Source organism: Ostrea edulis, chromosome 5 (genome assembly GCF_947568905.1).
Source record: "Ostrea edulis chromosome 5, xbOstEdul1.1, whole genome shotgun sequence".
Lineage (NCBI taxonomy): Eukaryota > Metazoa > Mollusca > Bivalvia > Ostreida > Ostreidae > Ostrea > Ostrea edulis.
The window spans coordinates 43,134,421-43,156,589 of record NC_079168.1 but is presented as its reverse complement, the minus strand read 5'-3'; the positions used below and the strand labels follow the sequence as shown (position 1 = coordinate 43,156,589).

General features: G+C 37.2%; 1 protein-coding gene across 2 annotated transcripts in view; it reads right to left on the bottom strand.

Annotated features, from left to right (window-relative positions):
• Positions 1-22,169, bottom strand: part of LOC125650364 (vesicular glutamate transporter 1-like) — a 28,111-nt gene that overhangs the window by 5,243 nt on the left and 699 nt on the right. Inside the window, exons 1-7 of one of the 2 annotated variants that reach the window (XM_048878598.2) lie at positions 13,905-14,350; positions 8,753-8,898; positions 7,124-7,244; positions 6,901-6,988; positions 5,167-5,253; positions 4,482-4,621; positions 4,214-4,363 (exon numbers count right to left, since the gene is read on the bottom strand). In XM_048878598.2, coding sequence (XP_048734555.2) covers positions 4,214-4,363; positions 4,482-4,621; positions 5,167-5,253; positions 6,901-6,988; positions 7,124-7,244; positions 8,753-8,799 — 633 coding nt within the window. In that variant the 5' untranslated portion in view covers positions 8,800-8,898; positions 13,905-14,350. Of the gene's footprint in view, positions 1-4,213; positions 4,364-4,481; positions 4,622-5,166; positions 5,254-6,900; positions 6,989-7,123; positions 7,245-8,752; positions 8,899-13,904; positions 14,351-22,169 lie in introns of those variants that run through there. The other variant, XM_048878597.2, reaches the window with a different exon arrangement.

Here is a 22,169-nt window from a genome sequence, read left to right as displayed (position 1 = left end):
ACAGTGCAAGATTAGGCCATATATCGCTGTATCCTTGGAACATCACCTCAAAATTTTAATACAAAAATATATCTTCCCACTGCACTTCCGTGAAGATAACCTTTCAAACATTCATTAAAGCCTCACGTGAACCTAAAACTATTAGCTTTAAAGTAATTCCACCCACCTGTAATGTCATCAGATTTTGCAAAATGAATGATTTATTTAGATTTATTCTCGCATTTTAAAAAGTGTGATGACCTAGATATCTTATTTGATAATTTGTTAGTTTTAAGTCTAATAAATGGAAATAAATACACTTTTAAAACTTGAATCAGATAAGACAGTCCTGTTGATTATTGTATAATATATCGTTTTCAATTCTACCAGAATTTTTATAATGTTATTTTGACAGTTCATGTAGATGCACTTCCTTTCTTAGAATAAATGTAAAGCAAGAGTAAGTATTAAACTATTTGAATTGATATTCTATTCGTCCATTGGGTTGATCCATAAAGCGCGAAGAGATAGTGCTGACATAGTTATCCTCACACGAGGACGAGAGGATGATCATCGGTGCACAAAACTCGTCTTGCACTCAGTAAGATGCCTTAATTAGCACTGCAGAAAAAAGCAGGAAGTCAAAAGGACAAAGGAAAGTAAACAAAGTAGACCAATTCATGAAACAAAGCATTAACAGCCTAGAAAGTCAAATGATCATCAGGACTACCTGCATTGATCATGTCTTGGAGAGGAGAATAAAGAATCACAAAAGTTTAACTGAACAAAGAATTCAGATTACTGTCGTGTCATGTCCAAGTGAAGTGATGGATTATTCTGCCATGAAGGGTGCGTACAAAAGGTAGAAAAATACGATTGACACACAGTCCCGTAAAACAGAAATATTATAAAAGTATATTAGCACGTAAAACTAGTAAACAGGTTTAAAAGTTAGAAATAAAATATGGTTATGATGTTGTGGACATGATCAAACAGGTAGTTGGAGCTCAAAATTTGTTAAAGGTTTAGCCCATATTCACTCTTGTTTATACCTTGCGAATCAAATGACGTCAGTCTGTGCATCCTGAATAGTTTCATTTGATTTCTCTGGACATCTGACCAATACAGGTCATGACCAATAACCACTATTGTCATGACCTCGCATTGGTGTTTGCTGTCATTGAAATGTGTAGCTACTGGTAAATCCTTCTTGGTTTTGACAGTGGACCGTTGGTTGTTGTCCCGTTTGCGGAGGTCTGTTATTTCTCCTACATAGTGTGACTGGTCGACATGGAATGCTTACTCCTCCTAAGCACCTGATCCCACCTCTGGAGTGTCCAGGGGTCCATGTTTGCCCAACTATCTATTTTGTATTGCTTATAGGAGTTATGAGATTGATCAATGTTCGTTATCTTCACCTTTCATATTGTTTCTGGTAGACATCGCAGCTGATAAGATAAGTGCAGTTATTAGTTTTACAGGAAAAATGTTCCCAATATTTTGTAACCGTGACCAGTAACAGTACTGCTAAAGTTCAGTGTCTGAGCTATATTTGCATAATTGACATCTGACGTCTGAGCATGTTTTGAACTCTCCATTGGGTAAAGGGTTACCCAGTCTTGTCCTCACTAACATGCCCTTAAAGTTTCTGGGAGCGTCTAAATGATACCATAGAGGGTTTCTTGAAGACATCAGCCATTCATTTGTTGGAATACATAATGGACAATTGTTTTCTCAGAACACTGTTGGGGTAATCAAGGGCGGGATGGAAAGTTATGACTAGTGGAATCGTTACATTTTGAGGTTTTTCTTTGTATTAAAGGAGGGACTATTGGTCATACCTGGACATCTAATCAGTTGCAGATTGTACCTTGCAAGCATCATATCCCCTCTTCGTCAGATGAGTTTTAAGGATTTGTCCTAGCTTTTGGAATGTAGTAAGAGTAGAGCATATACAGTAGATTCGTGTGGCTAAACCCAAACCGGATGGGGAAGAAATTGCCAAATCCTTTCAGAACCAAATTTGACCCGAGATAACCTCAACAAAGAAGAAAAATCAGCACTGCAAACATTAAAAGACCGAGAAAATATTGTCATTAAAAAGACAAAGGTTCGACTGTTGTTTTGGACAAAGATAAGTTCTTAATTACAGAGGGCTCATCGACAGCTACATGTATGAGACGAACGCTTTTCATCAGAGAAATATTCCGAACATTGCCTACCGTGAATCGTACTTTCACTTAGCTACTGTCTAAATCACTCAGTGCTAAAAGCATAATGCATATCCATGTTCCGAATTTCCTTTAGGATCATCTTCCTCGCTCACATCCCGTGGGGATCCGGGTTGGAATAGGTCCTCAGTACCCCCTTGCTTGTCGTAAGAGGCGACTAAATGGGGCGGTCCTTCGGATGAGATCGCAAAAAGCGAGGTCCCGTGTCACAGCTGGTGTGGCACGATAAAGATCCCTCCCTTCTCAATGACTATAAGCGCCGAGCATAGGCCTAAATTTTGCAGCCCTTCACCGGCAGTGGTGACGTCTCCATATGAGTGAAATATTCTCGAGAGGGACGTTAAACAATATTCAATCAATCAATCCTCGCTCACCATTCTCATTTTTATTTTGTTTATATACGAGGGCAAGTCAATAAGTAACCAACCTAACTTATTTCCGGTTGAGATCCACTTCTTCTTTTTCGATGTAATTGTCCTCTAGTGTGATGCATTTAGACCAACGGTGTTCAAGTACCATCAGCCCAGATCTGAAAAAAGTCAGGGTCCTTTCCATTGACCCACTCCTCAACTGCCGTCACGACTTCTTCGTCAGACCAGAAATGACGTCCACGGATATCTTTTTCCAAGTTTGAGAATAGGAAGAAGTCGCTAGGAGCTAGGTCAGGCGAATAGACAGGATGTGGTATTAATTCATACCCATTTTCGCTCTACAGCATCCATTGCAACTTTGCAAGTGTGGACTCTCGCATTGTCCTGTTGCAGCAAAACACCTTTAGAGAGTTTACCTCGTCGTTTTTTACGGATGCCGGTTCTCAGCTGTTCTATCAAGTTTGCATAGTACACTCCAGTTATTGTACTTCTCTTGGGTAAAAAGTCCAACATAATAACGCCTTTTGCGTCCCAAAATACTGGGGCCACCACCTTGCCAGCAGATGGTTGCGTCTTAAACTTCTTTGGGCCCAGGGACCCATGCCCTACCCACTGACGACGCTGAGCTTTATTCTCTGGCTCATAATAATGAACCCAAGTCTCATCTACAGTCACCAGATGCAAAAGAAAATCATCTTTTGACCTAAATCGCTTCAACAAGGCGCTGCATACTGATGCTCTGGTTGCCATTTGCTCATCGCTAAGGGATTTGGGGACCCAATGGGCTGTTAGCTTGCGCTACCTAAACGATCATGTAATATTGTTGAAACGCTACCATGTGAAATGCCTAATGCCTGCGCTATTTCTTCCACCTGAATTCGCCTATCATAGTATACCAGATCCCGAACTTTCTTACACATTTCTTCGTCGGTGGTATCCAGACCTGGCTTCATCTTCTAAAGACGTTCTACCGCGTTTGAATTCCCCTACCCAGAATTCAACCTGAGCATGGGATGATGCAGAAGACCTAATTCGCCGTGTATCTCCTTGTCTGTTTTACCTTTTAAATACAAGTACCGAATTATAGCACGGTACTCAACTTTAGATGAAAAGCATGCCTTTGCATCACTTACCCATGTTTGACGTTCAATATCTTATTAAAGAATGACTCGATACGCGTGCAATTTTGTACCCAGGTATAAAACATGTATTGAAACAAGGCATGAAAATCGTGACCGTCTCGGTCAATCGGAAATGGGATAGGCTGGTTACTTATGGACTCGCCCTCATATACAACCTATATATATAGAGAGAGAGAGAGAGAGAGAGAGAGAGAGAGAGAGAGAGATTGCAATTATGTTTTACGGTGTGCATGGTGTGGCCGTTGAGACTAGCAAAGACCCTTACCATTTTACAACACAACGTTAGATATTTGATACGTCGATTTATCTAATGTGGGGAATATAAATCAGTTGGTGTAAACAGTGTATTTGACGTCATATAATTACAATTTGTAGTGATATCAAGGCAAAATAAATATTTGATGTTTAATTTGCCGTAGGAACGTTTGCATTGATATGTGATTTAAGTTACATGTGATTTAAATTACTCAGAGAACATATTCCGACTCACCGTTGCAATATCCTTTCTGAAGGCATCTTTAAAATACTGCGGGATTTGTGTAATCATCATGGAGAAGATCCAGTTTCGACAAAAGCTTCCAAACATGATGGCCCAAACAGGTAGTGAACGTAAAATTTTACCCCAAGGAATTTTTCGAGCCTAGAAAAAGGTAAATAATGTCATAATTATTGTAATTCAACATATCCATATACAAAATTATTTCAAAGAATGAATAAATATTAATTTTTCATCATTAACTTTTTTAGTTACACATTACCACTCCGTATGACCCTTTAAAGACTTTAGCACCCTCTTTTCCAAATAAATCCGCTTCCGATTTGTGTAAGCTTGGATGAAGATCGGGAGTGTCGTAAATTGCACATATCCAAATGATGGACCAAATAAACCCGAGTCCACCTGCAGGTACAACATAATAGTTATCTCACTATTACATTACTGACTAAGTCGGATCATAAATGGGGTGGAATATATTTGAATATTTACATTTCCAATGTTTCTTGCCTTTGATATCTTTACCAATTATAATGATATTCATTTACTCATGAATCGATGCAGTTGTGAACAATGCGTGTGTGAATCTTGATAAATATAGAAGTCTATTTTAACGGCTGGGAATTCCGACAAAGAAATGAAAGTAGAATGAAAATACGGGTACATACAAACAGGAGTAAAATTATTGTACATCAGAGCATGTGTAACAAAAGAACCAGGCTCTCTTATTTTTCCTGTATGTAACACAGATAACTCCAAAAATTCAATCATGTCTTGTCCGTTATCAAAACTTTCTATTGTTAAATTTTGAGTGAAAAAATCGACAAATAAACACACACACACACACACACAGAGAGAGAGAGAGAGAGAGAGAGAGAGAGAGAGAGAGAGAGAGAGAGAGAGGGATGGAGACATAACCTCAGTGGAAGGAGTATAATGGTTATATTTACCGTAGAGAAAGAAGCTTGTGTTCCAGGAAATCCAACACGCCGTCACGCCAGTAATCACCATGGCCAAGGCTGGACTCAGATACGCCCCTAGTGGAGAAAGTTTCTATGATTTCTGACATAATTCGAACTCAGAAATTGTTTCCAGACAATGAGGAAACCTATATACATGTATGTAATCACGTGCTTGTCTTGTAAATACATTTCACTCATTTAGAGATGTCATCAGCCATAGATGAAGTGTCACTTTTGAACTAATCTAAGCGCTCTTAGCCATTAGCAGTGAGGTTTCTTTGTCGCACTAACGTCTTCCGTGATATGGAGCCTCGGTTTTTAAGGTCCGACAGCAACTTCAAATGCCGAACACTTGACAAAGGAACAGCCCACACCTTTTAAAATGAATTAGGTCTAGAGTAACCGGTTTTCACCCCCCCCAAAACCCAAAACAAAAACAAACAACAAGACCCCCTCCCCCCCCCCAACAGAAACACACAAACAAAACACCCCCCCCCCCCAAAAAAAAAAAAAAAACAACCCACAGGACCTCCGACAACGAAACGAGCGCTCTATCGATTTACCAGTATTCCATCTCGGGAATGGGTATGCACATGTGGTCATACATGCAACTACACAAATATGAGAGTTGTCTCGGAAATTTCCGATCTACATAAAAGCTAAAGCTATATATATAAAACATTTCTGCAGTATGTCTAGAGCATCTAGGGTATAATTATACAGTTAATTAGAGGGTATAATTAAACAGTTAAATAATGCTTGGTAATCATTCACGGTATCGTAGCATAGAATATTTCCTATGTATTATTTCACCTCGAAAATAAAAATGTACATGATTAGAGGAGGCTTTGAAATTTTTACCTGGAGAGAAAAAGACCCCCTCCCCCAATAAAACAATTACCAAAAAAAAAAAAAAAAAAAAACACCCCAAAAAAAACCCAAACCAGCCCAGTATATACAGATTTTGCCCTTGAAGGACAACAATGTTTCCTCTTCACATTGCAGCCATCCGGTTTTGTTTCGGATATCAGAATGTATTGATACACGTATTCACGAAGAATTACCTTCGTCACTATATTGCAATGTCATATTTGGACAATTAATGTTATATAGTTTATGGTTCGAATAAGTCTAACTAACATATTTTTAGACAAACTTCAATTATCTAAACAGTATGCTATTATATAGTAGAATATTTGTCTTCTCTCAAAGAAAAAAATAATAATAATAAAATCAAAACAATGGCTAAAATCTAATGTTTGAATTAATGAAGGAGAATACATAAATGCCAAAGATCTCAAGAGATATTGCTTGTACTAGAGATACTTTGAGGGGGAAAATGCTTGAGTTTTTCAACAACAAGAGGACATGCTACATGAAGATTTTAAAAAAAGAGAACTTTCAGAAAGTCTGTTAAACATATGAAGCTTTATGAATTTTCTAATGGTTTATTAGGGAGGAAACATATATTAGTAATATACCAAATACAGTAACGTCACACCACAGGGTATTGTTCGCAACTTTTTCATCTCATAGAAGTAGTAGTTATGGTTTCATTAATCAATTAAGAGCATTAATTGATAAAAAAAATGATTTAACATTCTTCTTTGGATGATTATATTATCAATTGAAAAATTGTATCATCGCAATTTGACGTTGTTTTCCGTCCAATGTTTCGGTTGATCATCCGATATATAAGCTACATTTTCATATTACGTTTACCTGCATACACAAAGGTGACCATTCGACTTTTCTCAGACTTGGGAGCCCAAGCAGATATAACGCCATTCATCGCCGGAACAGACCAACCCTGTCAGGAGATAATCAAACTTTTTATCCATGTGATTAAACATTTAAAAGTTTTCTCCGGAAAATGTCTCCCAAACTTTGCATATGCATGAGTGCATAATTATAATTGAAAATATAAATTCCAAACTCTTAATACCTCTACTAGACCTTGTAGAAAACGAATGACAAAAACAGGAATCGGATTATCTATATACCGGATCGGGAACGGCAGCACAATCATTAAGACGCTGCTGATCATGATGGACAGTCCGCATACTCTGCAATGTATTTGACCCTTATTCATTATATGTATACAGTTTTCAATTATTTAATCATAATATACCACTGTATAGGTGAGCAACACGATCAATGCACTCGTGTACGCCGTTGGCAGGCCAATGAGAAATTTCCTTACCTAGCATACATTTACCAAAAAATTATCATTTCAATGTAATATACATATCGATAAAATCACAAACCTTTTGATTCGACATAAAAAGTTCAAAGTATAAAATGATAATACACGTATAAAGAATAAATACCGAAATTGTTGGCATTTTGGGGGATTGTAATGCAAATAAGTGGATAATTTAGTCTAACATGCAGACATACATATATATTACTTCTACAACGATGATCCATTGTAGGTAATGCTTCTAATAAATAACGTTAAACATCAGATAAGATGTCGAGCACGATATAAAAAGTATTGTATGTCACAAATATACCGAATTGTAACACACAAAATTTTATTTCATCAAAGTGGTACAAAAATGTACAGTGAATGAAGACTGTCGAGTTTCATTACTCCGCTTCCCATTTCAAAGACATGTAGTTCTCTGGATATCTTTCATGACTTCATGCTAATTTTACAGGTCTAGATCAAAACCCAAAAATTATTATATAAAGTTTTATTTGCTTTCATATCTCCAATGCTGAGCCCCGGGCGAAGGAAGATCAACCTTTCATGTGCGACTCGGTAGGAGTTCGTACCCACGACTTTCGGATCACAATGTGAGCGCTCTACCGATTTATCTACATGAACATGTCTCACAATTTCATCTCATTCATCAGATGAAGATATTGGGCTCATGGCGGGTGTGACCGATCGACAGGGGCTGCTTACTCCTCCTAGGCACCTGATCTACCTCTGGCGTGTCCAGGGGTCTATGCCCAACTCTCTATTTTGCATTGCTTATAGGAGTTATGAGATTGATTACTGTTCTTTATTTTCACCTTTCATGAATATTCATCCATTCTAGCAACTAGACAAACATGAAGGTAGTCTTTACAAAAACCCAAATCGCAGACATTCCGATCTACACAAAATCGGTAATTTACGCAACATTAATTGATGATAAAGTTAATATTCTTCCGTGAAAATTCCTACCTCTAAAACTGTTTGAATTCGATTAGTGTTTTTACCAAATCTTATAAATCAATGTTTACCAAAAGGACAATTTGTGGAAGATTAGGATATCTTGGGGGAAAATTGATTAAGGGTACTGAGACAAAAGCGCGAATGATGTTTAATTTTGCTAATTTTCTCTCCAGGGGGCAAATATTGAAAAACACGAATCACATGGCATTTTGGTAAAATATTCATCTTCATTTTATTTTCATAACCTAAATATAAGAAATAAATTTCACTTTTGAAATTACATGAGAACCGCAACGCTTCAAGTCGGCGTACTTTTCATGAAGCGGGAGTACGTCAGCGTGAATCCTAATGCATTTTACTACAATGGCATGGATGATACTGGTATGTTTAGTCATTGAGCTGTACCTTCTAGGTGAAAAACGAGTTGCCAAGTATCCCCCAGGTAACTGCATGATGAATGATCCGAAAAAATAAGCTGTCTGAAAGTATTGTGACTCTGCCACACTCCATCCAGTGACCAAAAAGTCCCGAGAGGTTCCGTTCCCATTGCACTGAAATGAAAATTTTCTGTCAATAATCAGTCTGATTGAAAACAAACTTCTGAAATCTATGCATAAGACACAGACTTTGAATTACTGATTGAAGGTGTGATACTTCAATTAGATTTGCCACAAAGTATCCCTGGGTAAAGAAATACAAGTTCGATCAAAAGAGGGGCCACACAACGCAGGCTACTTGTGCTAAACTGGAGGTCAGTTTTGCAAAACGAATAATATTGATTGGTTGAATATTGTTTAACGCTCGAGAATATTTCACTCACATGGAAAGGTCACCACTGTCAGTGAAGGGCTGCAAAATTTAGGCCTAAGCTCGGCGCTTATGGCCATTGAGCAGGGAGGGATCTTTCTCGTGCCACACCTGCTGTGACACGGAACCTCGGTCTTTGCGGTCTCATCCAAAAGACCGACCCATTAAGTCGCCTCTTACGACAAGCAAGGGGGTACTGAGGACCTATTCTAACCCGGATCCCCAAGTGATGGAATAATATTGAGACAAGACCGTGATACACGTTAAATTGCGTAAAGGGCTATTAATACAGGATGGCATGCGGATCAAAAGACATACCGGTATCTGGTATAAAATTAGAAATTTCAAGTCCTATTTCTTTATCTATATTCCATCTCATTTCATTTCTCCCGTTAGTCTGTGCGCTAATGTTGCCATAGACAGTTGACGCACCTCCGCCCTCTTCAATCAAGCGTAAGCACGTATGGTTTCGCTCTGAACGTGGGCGCATAAAGTGCCTGTAGTAGCCAGACTATATATATGTTGTTCCCACCTCAACATTGCAAAACGAGAGAGAGAGAGAGAGAGAGAGAGAGAGAGAGTTCCGTATTTGGTGAATATTGTACTTCTTGTTCTTCTGTAGCTAAAGCATCGTTTTGACCTGAAGTATCAATATCATATAATATCCATGTCCCCCAAACGAAGTTTGGGAACATATCATATTTTTTTTTACTGTGTTTCTTCATAAGACGCTATAGATCTTTTATGTCCTTTCGAGAATTTTTCAAACATACTGAGAGGTCACCGGCTGTGGTGAAGTACCATAGACCTACATGTATGCTTAGTGGTCAAGGCCGTAGCAGTGAGGGTTATTTAACATGCCAACGCCTGCCGCGACCTCCGCCTTTAATTAAGGTCATATTCGAAAAACCCGTAATTCTCACTTCTCAGTTCCAGGCGTAATTCTCACTTCTCAGTGCCAGGCGTTTTGCGAAGTAGCAATCAATACCTATATTACGTCTTAAATTTTGTCTGGGGTGTTCTCGGAAACTACTAAAAGCATTCAGATGAAACTCTTCAGGATGACAGATTAGTATCTGTAGATGTGCAGTACGAATGTCATTTTGTCTGAACATGCATGCACGTGCATTGGATTTGCGGTACACTAACTCTGGAATCAGTCAAACTTTTTTGTTTGTCTATGAAATTATTTGAAAGTTAAGTCATGGGTTCATATTGGGTCTCTTAATTGATTGGCATGGTAAAAATTACCAACCTGAACACGTATGCACCTGTGTTTCGTTTCGAATGCATAATACTAAAACGTTAAGAACTCTGCTCTGAATGATTCATAGCACAGGTATATAATTGTCAAAATGGCCTATATTTTTCAAACTGCTATGTGAGTTATTTCTTTCTGATTACAGAGGGCGTGCAGCATATTGCGGTCCTCAGTTGACGGTGTCATATAAGGAATAAATAGAAAATTTACAATTTTTGATGGCAATCAATTGCCAGGTAAGGAATTTTTTAAAGAATTAAGTGTAGTGACTTAAAAATAGTATAACTTATAACTGGACAAAATATTTTAGTCACTGATTACATTTATATGTGTCCCTTGTGTGGTTTTCTCGTAAGCAATGTATGGTCATGATGCAACAAAGCATGTTTACAAATACTAACTAGTCCTCGATTTCTTTAGATCAGAATCATGATGTTCTCAGTAAAGCTGCAATTCTTCATTATTAATTTTTATCAATATATTCGACAACCAAAACACACACACACAAAAACCATGCAATAATATATGCCTAAAAACACATATACAACCAAAGTCACCAACGTATACATGTACATGATCAATTTATCGTTTCACAAAACTACTTGTTGCTAAATGTACACCAGGTGCCAATACACAAAGCATGTTAATTATCTCGAATTGGTATCTCTAGTGTAATATTTTTGTTAAAAAATTTCGCGTGTGATTCAATCTGTTGAAAGTTAGATTTTGTGTAAATCAACTTGCACTTCTTCTTGCACTTCAGTTACTCAAATGAGCACAAAAACAATCATCAGGCTCGTAGCAACAATGGGTCTGCCCCTTTTATTACATACAAAGTTGGCTATTTTTACGTGCAGAGATAGATCTATATAGATACATGTAGGACCCCCCCCCCCCTCTTTAAAAAAACAGCATTGTCGTGAATGGTAGTGGAATGTAAAATTTAACCGATGAATGGAACTGAAAGATCAACTCTTGCCGCATTCCTTCTCGAGCTTTGGATTTAAAAAAAAATTGCTTGTCAAGAATTTTCAAGCCATATCATGAAGTCAACTTCACCCCCCCCCCACCCCCACCCCCACCCCCTTTATAACGATGCTACATGTACGTGCCTGATAGTATCACATGCTTTCATTGTGCTTATAATTCTAGGTGTCTGTTTATTTTAAAACAGATTACTATTGAAATCACCGGTATTAATTGCATAATTTGAACAAAAATAAACGTCAAATACACCTATAACACCCCCCTTCTCTACAATTTGACGAGGTGCATATTTTAAAAAAGTGTTCTCCAGAAAATCTTAAGAAATTAAACCTTGTTTTTGTCATAGATATATTACAGCCTGTTAAAACTCAGCATAATAATGAATTTGGTAACGTAAGCTTGACTATACACTATTTGTTAGTACTAATTTATTAATCTCAGCGAGATTCGTCGAGGCTGGATATTTGGACTGACGCCTCTTCCGAATCTCAGACCAGTGTCACATAAAGTGATTCGGGAAATGTTGCCTGAACTTCGGCCGCTTGTTGCAATTAAAATGGGTTAAATTGAATTTCTTGTCCGCTTCAACTTTTCGCCTTAGACATCCTATTAACTCCCTATCACAATGAAACATGCATTTCTTACCTTTAAAAGGTGTAAATCCCACAGAATTTCAAGTTGGCTATTTTCGAAGCCATTGCAAACGGCCACCATTTCATATTTTACCTTCTCAACACTGAAGAGTTCCGATAGTTTAGGACGCCTTCAAATAGATTGATTAAATGTTACACAGTTTTCTTTTTATTGCTTTTAATTTTTATGCTTAAATGCTTTGTACAAAGTAATTGTCAACCAGTAAGTTCTGTATTTTCAATCATAGTACAAATTGTCATGAAGTAGTATATCGGAACTCTCCAGTGTTGAGAAGGTAAAATATGAAATGGTGGCCGTTTGCAATGGCTTCGAAAATAGCCAACTTGAATTACTGTGGGATTTACTCCTTGTAAAGGTAAGAAATGCATGTTTCTTTGTGATAGGGAGTTAATAGGATGTCTAAGGCGAAAAGTTGAAGCGGACAAGAAATTCAATTTAACCCATTTTAATCGCAACAAGCGGCCGAAGTTCAGGCAACATTTCCCGAATCACTTTATGTGACACTGGTCTGAGATTCGGAAGAGGCGTCAGTCCAAATATCCAGCCTCGACGAATCTCGTTGAGATTACTAATTTATGTGAAGCTTAGGACCGCTATCGTAAGCACGCCCCCAACTTCCGGTGTAAGGGGAGTAGAGTAACTACAAAAAATGTAGGCCATTACTTATCATCTCCTGCATGTATGCGTGCTAAATTTTGATTGGACGATTTGAAAATCATTACTTGCACACGCGCGTAACTATCCGTGTTCAATGGTTGTTTCCCTTTGTTGAATATCGCTGCGTTATATTGCCTAAAGGATAATTAAGCACGAAGTGTCATGCAACCATCTGAACTGCAAGGAAACATAAAATTAGTAAGTCTATGAGTATTTCATAATACCCACCCATGTGTTCAATACAATACCGAACGTAACTCCATCACAGAAGAGCTAATGCATCGGAAATTGCGTATTCTGATTGGCTAATGAACGAGAAAAATGGAATGATGTTTACATCATACGCGCATACTATAAGAACCTAGAATGAAAGATGATTGGTCGTGCTGAAGTACACAAGCATGCGCGTGTATTGTTTAGGGAACTCCTATTTTGGACTCGCTCTTATTTCAAATACAAATGTAAACACTGTAACTTGAATTTATATCAAGACTTGTAAAATACACTGTATCGGTATGGTCAAATTACTCACAAGAAAGCACCTGCACGTATTCCCCTTGATCTAGGGTGGGGATTCAAGAGGGACAAAAAGCGCCGGCATATACCATACTTTATGAAACGCTAATTTACTATGCTTCATGGAGTACAGTTCATGCCGGTGTGAATCGTAGCAGTTCATATCCTTATTTTTTCAATAATAAGTTAAATGTACAGTCGCTGTGGTTGCGGGTGATTGTTGATATTACAGAGTGCAGATTCCCAGGAACTTCATTTAATCAACGATTCGTCACCTAGATCTATATATGCATATCTTTTAGATGAAAACAAAATTCAAGCAGGTGTGATAAAATAAAGAAAAACTATCTGTGTTAAAGGATAGATTAATTCCCCTTCGGGTCATGCACTATTTGTCGAAACCTTGGATGAAAGGTGAAGATAACGAACAGTGATCAATCTCATAACTCCTATAAGCAATATAAAATAGAGAGTTGGGCAAACACGTACCCCTGGATAAAGCAGAGGTGGATACTATTTTGGCATGGTATACTAAAAAATGTAACATTAAATAGTGTCTGTGCATCTGTTTGTCAATCAGTTAAATGTTTCTAGATAAGAAAATGCGGACATGTGTTACATACATCATCTGTGTGTTAGATTTTACGAAAAGATTGTTACATGTGAAATACATACAAAGAACACTGACTTATGCGCTGAGTTTCAGAGGTCGTTTACTATCAACAAATGCATTTCATACTACGTGTAGTAATTTATGTTTTTATTGATTTTGTTTATAGTAGGAGAGGGTTCTTCTGTGGATAAGCTCCTCGAGATCCAGCAGGAGTTGCTTGAGCCGATGAAGAGATCCAGCAGGAGTTGCTTGAGCTGATGAAGAGATCCAGCAGGAGTTGCTTGAGCTGATGAAGAGATCCAGCAGGAGTTGCTTGAGCTGATGAAGAGATCCAGCAGGAGTTGCTTGAGCTGATGAAGAGATCCAGCAGGAGTTGCTGGAGCCGATGAAGAGATCCAGCAGGAGTTGCTTGAGCTGATGAAGAGATCCAGCAGGAGTTGCTTGAGCCGATGAAGCAAGATCCCACAGTCAAGCATAGGCTCTTAGAGACACTGCGAGAAGTTGTTTCCTTTAAAAAACAGAAACTTGAATTTCTCATGGAAAATGCTATTAGTTTTTATATCATGCACAGCATATGGCCATAGATATGTTACTAAATACTGGTCAATGTATTATTCTGTCCTTTTATTTATGGCTTAGAGATGAAGTTCTAGAAGGCCTCAGCATTATATAAAGAGTTGAACAAGTTTCTGACGTTGCAGTGAATTATCACGATCTGGTTGGATGTCCTGCACCACCATGATCTCTTTCTCATGGTCTGATTTACTGTACTCGGGTGTTTTCCTGCTAATGCACAACTTATGCTTATGACCCTCTTGTGCAAACACCTGGAAAAAAAATGGACCCCATATAATCAACATGATACAGTATTTATACACAGACACTTGGAACTCCACTCCTTTAATTCAATCCCACCCAATATAACGCTGTGTAACTTTATTCCAATATAACGCTGTGTAACTTTATCCCAATATCATGCTGCGTAAATTTAGAGTTGAAAGAGTGATAATATACATATAATTCACGGGTACCTGTATGTTTATACAGAGTTTACAATGGGAGTACGGGTTCAGAATACAGAGTTTATAATTATACCAGTAATGTATGGAAGGGAATTGCCATGTTACCATGTTGAATTACCATGAAATTTCATGTTAATTATAATTTATTCCAGTAACGTATGGAAGGAAATTTCCATCATAATTCTATGCATCCTTCTTGTATTCTTAATTTTAACTTTGATTTTACTATATGACATTTTAAATTCAATTTACATTCTTAAGTCTAAATTTTATTTTGCTACATGACATCCGTAATTTCGTGTCACATTATTATATTTAAAATTTGCATTTGCTTCAAAAATTGTCTTGTTTTTTCCTTACATCTTTGTTTATAATACATATGACATCTTTAATTCCATCTCGGCTTATTGTGTTCTTGTATTTGTTACATTTTAAAGTCTAATTTAGATTTTACAACCTGACATTCTCAATTTTATGAGATTCAATCTGTAGGAAGCTTTCTTTGTTAATCCTATTAGGCTTCAACGCCAGAGGGCATTGCATTCGCATAGCATAAGAACTGCTCCCGAGACTGAAAGTTGGACGACTTATGGAGAACTCGTACCCAGAGTATTTACTATAAAAACAAAGAAGTTTTTCTCTAGAAGAATCGTGCCCTAATGTTGATTGGGTGCTTCCTATGGAGACGTAGCACCCGGATACGACTTCTTCCATTTTCGCAAGCCATGTGTCTGATTTGTTTACTTTCATTAGAGTAAGCGAATCGGACACTTGGGCTGCGAAGATGGACTTCTCTAGGAGAACTCGTACCCAAATTCTGGGAACCAGGTCTCCTGGGTACTCATTTCTCCAGGGGCCTGTTTCTCAGAAAGGCGAACGACCACTGGTAAGCTTAGTCCGGATTAAATCAGGCAAACTAAAGTTACACAGAAAGGCAGATATTTATTCAAGACCACATCTTAGTTTAAATCTACGCCTGCTTATGGGTCAGCAGAAGTTCTTAGTGTGTACAATTTCGGGGTTTTTTGGGCACTTGTTTTCGTCCGTTTCTTTCTTTTACGCCTTTCCATCTTTTCATTTTTTGATCATCAACGTCCCTGGTCCGTGATACATGACTGATACATAGTTTATTTGTATGAAAATGAAGACAAAAATAACACGATGAATCAATATGTGTTGGTCTCTACATACATGTATACCATGATATGTAAAAATATATATATATATAATACAAGTAGGTAAATGGAGATGTATTCAGAACAAGCATTCTGAGAGTATTGCATGGCAATACATAGTCCCCTACCGGTTGCAAAAATTACTGTACCACAACAATATTCAAAGTTCATTAAGTAGGTTATGGTAAAAGCGAACTGGGGAACCAGGATAGGAATGGTTGGAAATCAACTACTATTCGAGTAGAGACTAGACCAGGAAAAAAGACAAATTTATAATTAGGTTTAGGTCTTTAACCAAGTCAATAAATTGTGAAATGTAGGTGATCATGAATAATTTAGCTATATTGTTGTATTACTAAGTTTTAATGAGTCTAGTATTCTTATGTACAGAGATAAGAAACTAGGATGTAAACTAACAATTAATGCTAATTTTCTAACTCCAAGGGCCATAAATTAATGGAAAATCAACGGAACGAGATGAAATTCGAACTTAATCTGTAACTTGTTATGGCAAAGCAATGTACCGAATATTAAATAAATATCTGCAAGCACAACCAAAAAAAGTCTGGAAAACTGATAATTAATGCTATATATTTTAAGTCCAAGGGCCATAACTAAGTGAAAAATCAACGGACCGAAACGAAATTCGAACTTGATCTGTAACTTGTTATGGCAAAGCAACATACCAAATATAAAATGAATATCTGCAAGAACAGAGAAAAAAGTGCGGAAAACCGGACTGACGGACGGAGCGCAAACCTAAAGTCCCCCTCGACTTCGTCGGTAGGGGACTGATAAAACGCGCGGATCTAGATTTAATCATTGGGGGATGCTATAGTTCTCCCTCTCTTTCCCTCCCCACATCATTTAGAATCGAATTAAAACATCGGGTATCATGTATGTTTACATTTGTTCGTGGCACGTACCTTTTTTTTTTTTTTTCAAAAAAAGGGGGGTACACTGTAACCCTTTTTTTTTTTTAAAAAAACCCCCTAATATTCTTGCATTTTCACTCTCACTTTACCAATGTCGTTAAAAAAATAAAAGGAGAGAGAGTTCTTTATTTTTGCACCAATTCCTATCCATAATTTTCTTTCGGTTTACTTTGCAATTGATACACGTCTCTTTACTGCCGCGGTGGTCTAGAGGTAGAGCGTACGCCCCGCATGCGGAAGGTCGGCCGCGATAGACAGAAGTCGTGAAAACAGGTAGTGACAGTTCTATTGCCAAACACTCGGCATCAGGTGTGAATGTCACGGGTCCTCGGAGATGACCTTAAAAACGGATGTCCCATGTCATAGTATAGGTGTGGTATGCTAAAGACTCAATGGTCGTAAGTGCCGAGCATAGACCTAAATTTGAAGCCCTTCACCGGTATTGGTGACGTTTTCATATGAGTGAAAAATCCTCGAGAGAAACGTTAAACACACAATATTTCAATCAATACACCTCTTCTTGGTTTAGTACATGTAGCCTTAATTATAGACGCTAATAGAAATCGTGCCATGCCCCTCCCTCTTTTATTATTCCTTCTCCCCTCTATTTATGGGGCCTTTACTGTGTACTATTGTATATCTTTAGGGGGCTATATCTACTTATTGCACTAAATGGGTGCTTGACATCCCCTTCTATGGATGGGGGCTAGTACATGTATATGGGCTATACAGACACTGTTGCAGCTGTTAGTACTTCATTATTAGTATACTTATTAGTACTGTTACTAATAAGTACTGTTAGTACTAATACTTGCTGTTGCAGCAATTATTAGTACTTGAATTTGATAATTGATTTGGTTCAGCATTCCCCATACTTACTTTTCATGGGGGAAGTGAGTTCTTGATGAAATCTATATGAATTTAGTTTTCATTGAACTTTGGGTCTTTCTCCCGACTATAGTTATGGATATCATTTCAGTTTGATGTGTCACGGTACATATGTACACATCTACATGTAACTATCAACTAGAGTGTTGGGATCAATTAATACATTTATTTGAATACTTATTCTAGAATATAGAAAGAGTTACAAAAGAAATAGACTTATCAATTCTAAACATTTCCTGATCGCCATCACTAAGCGCACGGTACTGGTGTCACTTTACGTTACACTTGTAACGTCATAAATTGTGGCAAAGCAACGTCACATTTTAAACAAATTCATTATCTCCAAGCTGTAATATCATAACTAAAGCACATGCATGATTTAATGTTTAAAAATTGAAAATAAATCTTTGTACGTGTATAGTGTACATTCATAAAAATTATGAATTCTTAGAAATACTCCAAAGTATACGTACTGTATTCATTTCACCGTGCCTACAACAGTAGGCATGTCGTATGAAATAAGGGTACCCGTTTCGGTAGGTTTCGTTTTGCTTCGGTAGATTTCGTTTCCTTTCGATTTCGTTTCGCATTTTACAGGTAACCATCCCATGAAATAAGGCTTGCAATTCTTATGAATATGACCTCTGAGAAATTTGAACACAGTAAAAAAAATCAGTTTTGGTTTTTTCTAGGATATATATAGACTTGCTCAAGTCTCTATGTTTAATAATCATTGCTCTCTTTAATACTTTTTATTAATACCAAACACGGAAGGGGGAGGGGGGGGGGTTTAAAAACTCCCGTACGTTTCTGTCATCGATCTACATCGATCACGCTCTGAAGATAGTGGAAAAAAAAAAAAAACAACAACCAGCGCATAGAAAGTATATGTAGTTTTGCGCTTTATAAATGAATAACAATAATAACCACGGTGAGTTGAAGTGAGAGTTAAAAACTTCCAAATAATATTACATTTTAACGTTTTAATGTTCACTTTCATTTGTGAATAAACAGTAGAAAAGGTATACAGAGTGTTATTTATACTCGTATGTTTTACTTGCGAATCGGTTAGTTTCAATATATATCATATTTAGTTTTGAAGGGGTGGTCTCGTGAAAACCGTGTGACTTTAGATTTTTTTGTCAGATGTTGAACTTTTGATCTAATGATATTGTTATTCATATGCGGAAATCTTTATTTGTATTCGATAATCTTGATATCTATATGCGGACGGAAATTTTGATTTATATGTGAGAAATCTTGATATTCATATGCGATTTTTTTTTATATTACTCTACGAGAGAGAGAGAGAGAGAGAGAGAGAGAGGCTTCCTCTACTCTTCTGGAGTACCAACGCATGTGGGCGAAATATTCCAGGGGCAATCGCTCACACCCGCCAGAGATCAGCTGGGTCCTAAATACAACAGTGAGGTTGTTCAACACGCCACTGATACTCTAACAAGATTTTGACATTCAATTCATTTAATATGTGACTTATGTATATATCTTTCATTCATTGGAAGGGGGGGGGGGGTACATAAGATCTAACACGCTATATATATCCACCGTTCTGGTGCTTGTGCTCACATCCACCTCCTAGGGAATACTACAGACTGGTGCATGTTGGAAACTGTAGGAGGGTCCACAGTTTGCTCTGTACTTGCTCTTTAAACCAGGTAGCACGCAGGAGACAGGTGAGATGCGCAGAGATCTCTCCCCCCTTAGAACGTGACCACCCGTTCAGGTCCAGGCACCTATGTCCACATAGGGCCCCCTGTGTTGCCCCTACGTTGGTAGTCAAACTGGCCGCCTCCCCAGTTCCCCACAAAAAATTGCACGCGACCCTTTCCGCCATATATGTAAATTTGCACCCTGTTTCTGATTACGATTAATAAATATTCAAATTTGTATCACTCTTGTTAATCCAGCTAGCTAAGCTGCCTATGGGGGTTTACAGGGCAGCCACCCAAGCTTCGACATAGCTACTGGGTTTATTCAGCATATTAGGGCAAGGTCAACTATTCAATTCAGGCCAAATGTCTCACGACTGGTAGTGCTGTATATTCATTAAAGTTTAAATTTAGCAGAGTAGCTCCTCTAGTTAAATTTAAGACATCCGAGGTCAGGTCATGGTCAATGAAGCTAATTCTTTTATCAATTTTTGAAATTATGCATTTCACCTACAATCAATAATGACTAAATCCATGCGTACATCTAGCATGTGTACATCAACATTATCAAATACGAATCAAATATTATGGAATATAAATCGAGATTTATATAATTATCGAATATAAATAACAAGGTTACCAAATGTAAATAAATAACAAGATTATCGAATATAAATCAAAATTTTCGCATATAAATATTAAGATTATCGAATATAATTAAAATTTTCTCATATATGAATAACAAGATTATCGAATATGATTAAAGAGTTTCGTATATAAATCAAGATTTGTATAATATTGCAACGTTTTACACACCGTAAGTGTATCTGTTCAATGCTGAATTTTTATATGCATACATACAGTACATCGTCGCAAACCACGGTTATTGTTTCATTCTATTTCACAAACGTTTGTGAAATAGAATGAAACAATAACCCGTGGTTTGCGACGATGACATACAGTAGTACATGCAACAAAATGTAGTCTGTACAATTGTCATTTGATAAAGTCAATTAAAGTATATGTACCAGATCTAGAGCAAAATATATCTATGAGATACACATGCTATAGCTTAAATACCTTGTATACTATTTTTAAAAATCATTTTAATTTAGATCATTTAAAAATAATAAAAGCAACATTTTACGTTTTAGCTAGACGTAGGTTGTGTACATTGACGTCGCGTCATTGCGCGACAAAATCACATGGGACATTTATTTGGACATTAAGTATCTTTTCGTTTTCCTAAATGGACGCGGGATAAAATGAAATGTTGTATATTCTATATAGTAAATTTTATGTACTTTCTGTAAGTTATATTCATTAAAATATTCGCGTTGGAATAATGCTTAGAAATAAGACATAAAATGGTAGAATTGTTTAAAAAGCGCGGTATTTGTAGAATAAGGACATTTCACTGGACACCGATAAAATCAATCTACTTCATGGATATACTCAGAATTTTATAATACTGGTATACATTGTGCTCTACGATACATGTACATTATAAATGTAACAAGGATAGTCAACTTCCCCCTGTATTAGGCGTGCTACTGGTCATGATGATTTGCATTTGCAGTCTATCTACAAACACGGGACACCACTGACAGGCACTGTCTTTGCCATTTTTAAGGTCGCTATATCAATTCTATGAACTAAATGTTTAAAGTAATTGGTTAATGGTTTTTAGATAAGGACGTCACAATCATACACCAATTCTTACGTTATTTGGGACAAAATCAATCATTTTATTAATCTGTGGATAAAGTGTATGCGTATTTCATGTAACGCGGGACAACGAAAAATGACGACATCTGCGTGTATTTATTGCTAATGAAATGCGTGTAAATTATATTTTATATAAGCTATTATCATTATTTATATATTTTCCTTGCCATTGATGCATAAGACTTTAATAATCCATAAAATATACAACTGTGTAAACATAGCGGAAACATTTTCTAATGCACGTATGAAAGTAACACCAGTACCGTGCGCGACGTGCATGTAAAAGGAGAAATGAGGATACCGACCGAGTTTCGTGATATCAGACTTAGTATTCAAATGCTGAGTAGTCAAGGCGATGTGGAAAAGTGAGTGGAAGTAGTCTAAATAATATTTAAGGTAGCTCACTACACTAAAGCTTATACTCTGTATGACACCATGTCACAAGATGGCGATTTAAATGTTTTGTGAAATTATTTGTATTGATCAGCTTGTTTGTCCATCATCGTAGCTCAGTGGTTAAAGCATTGGGCTAGTGAACCACAGATATCGAGTTCAAATCTCCCAGAGTTTTTTATCCAAATTTGTATATATACATTTTTGCCTTTTTGGCATATATACTAATTGTATATCATTATATCTTTTATAATTAGGTCAATTCGTACTGATTTGAGAAACTATTTCTGGGTGTAGTGAGCCACCTTAAAGATAGATCTGCACATTTGTACGGTTACCTGTGTAACTTCTACAGGTGGGTCGTCTGATGTCATTTTTCACTATTTCAATGCATTCCTTTGCCAGCTTAGTTCCACATCTGCGAGGTCCTGTCGGGGATTGCACCGATCGCGAAAAAACCGTTGGGGAGACTTTCTTATTTTTGTTTCTGATTTTCGCTTCCAATAAAATATGTAT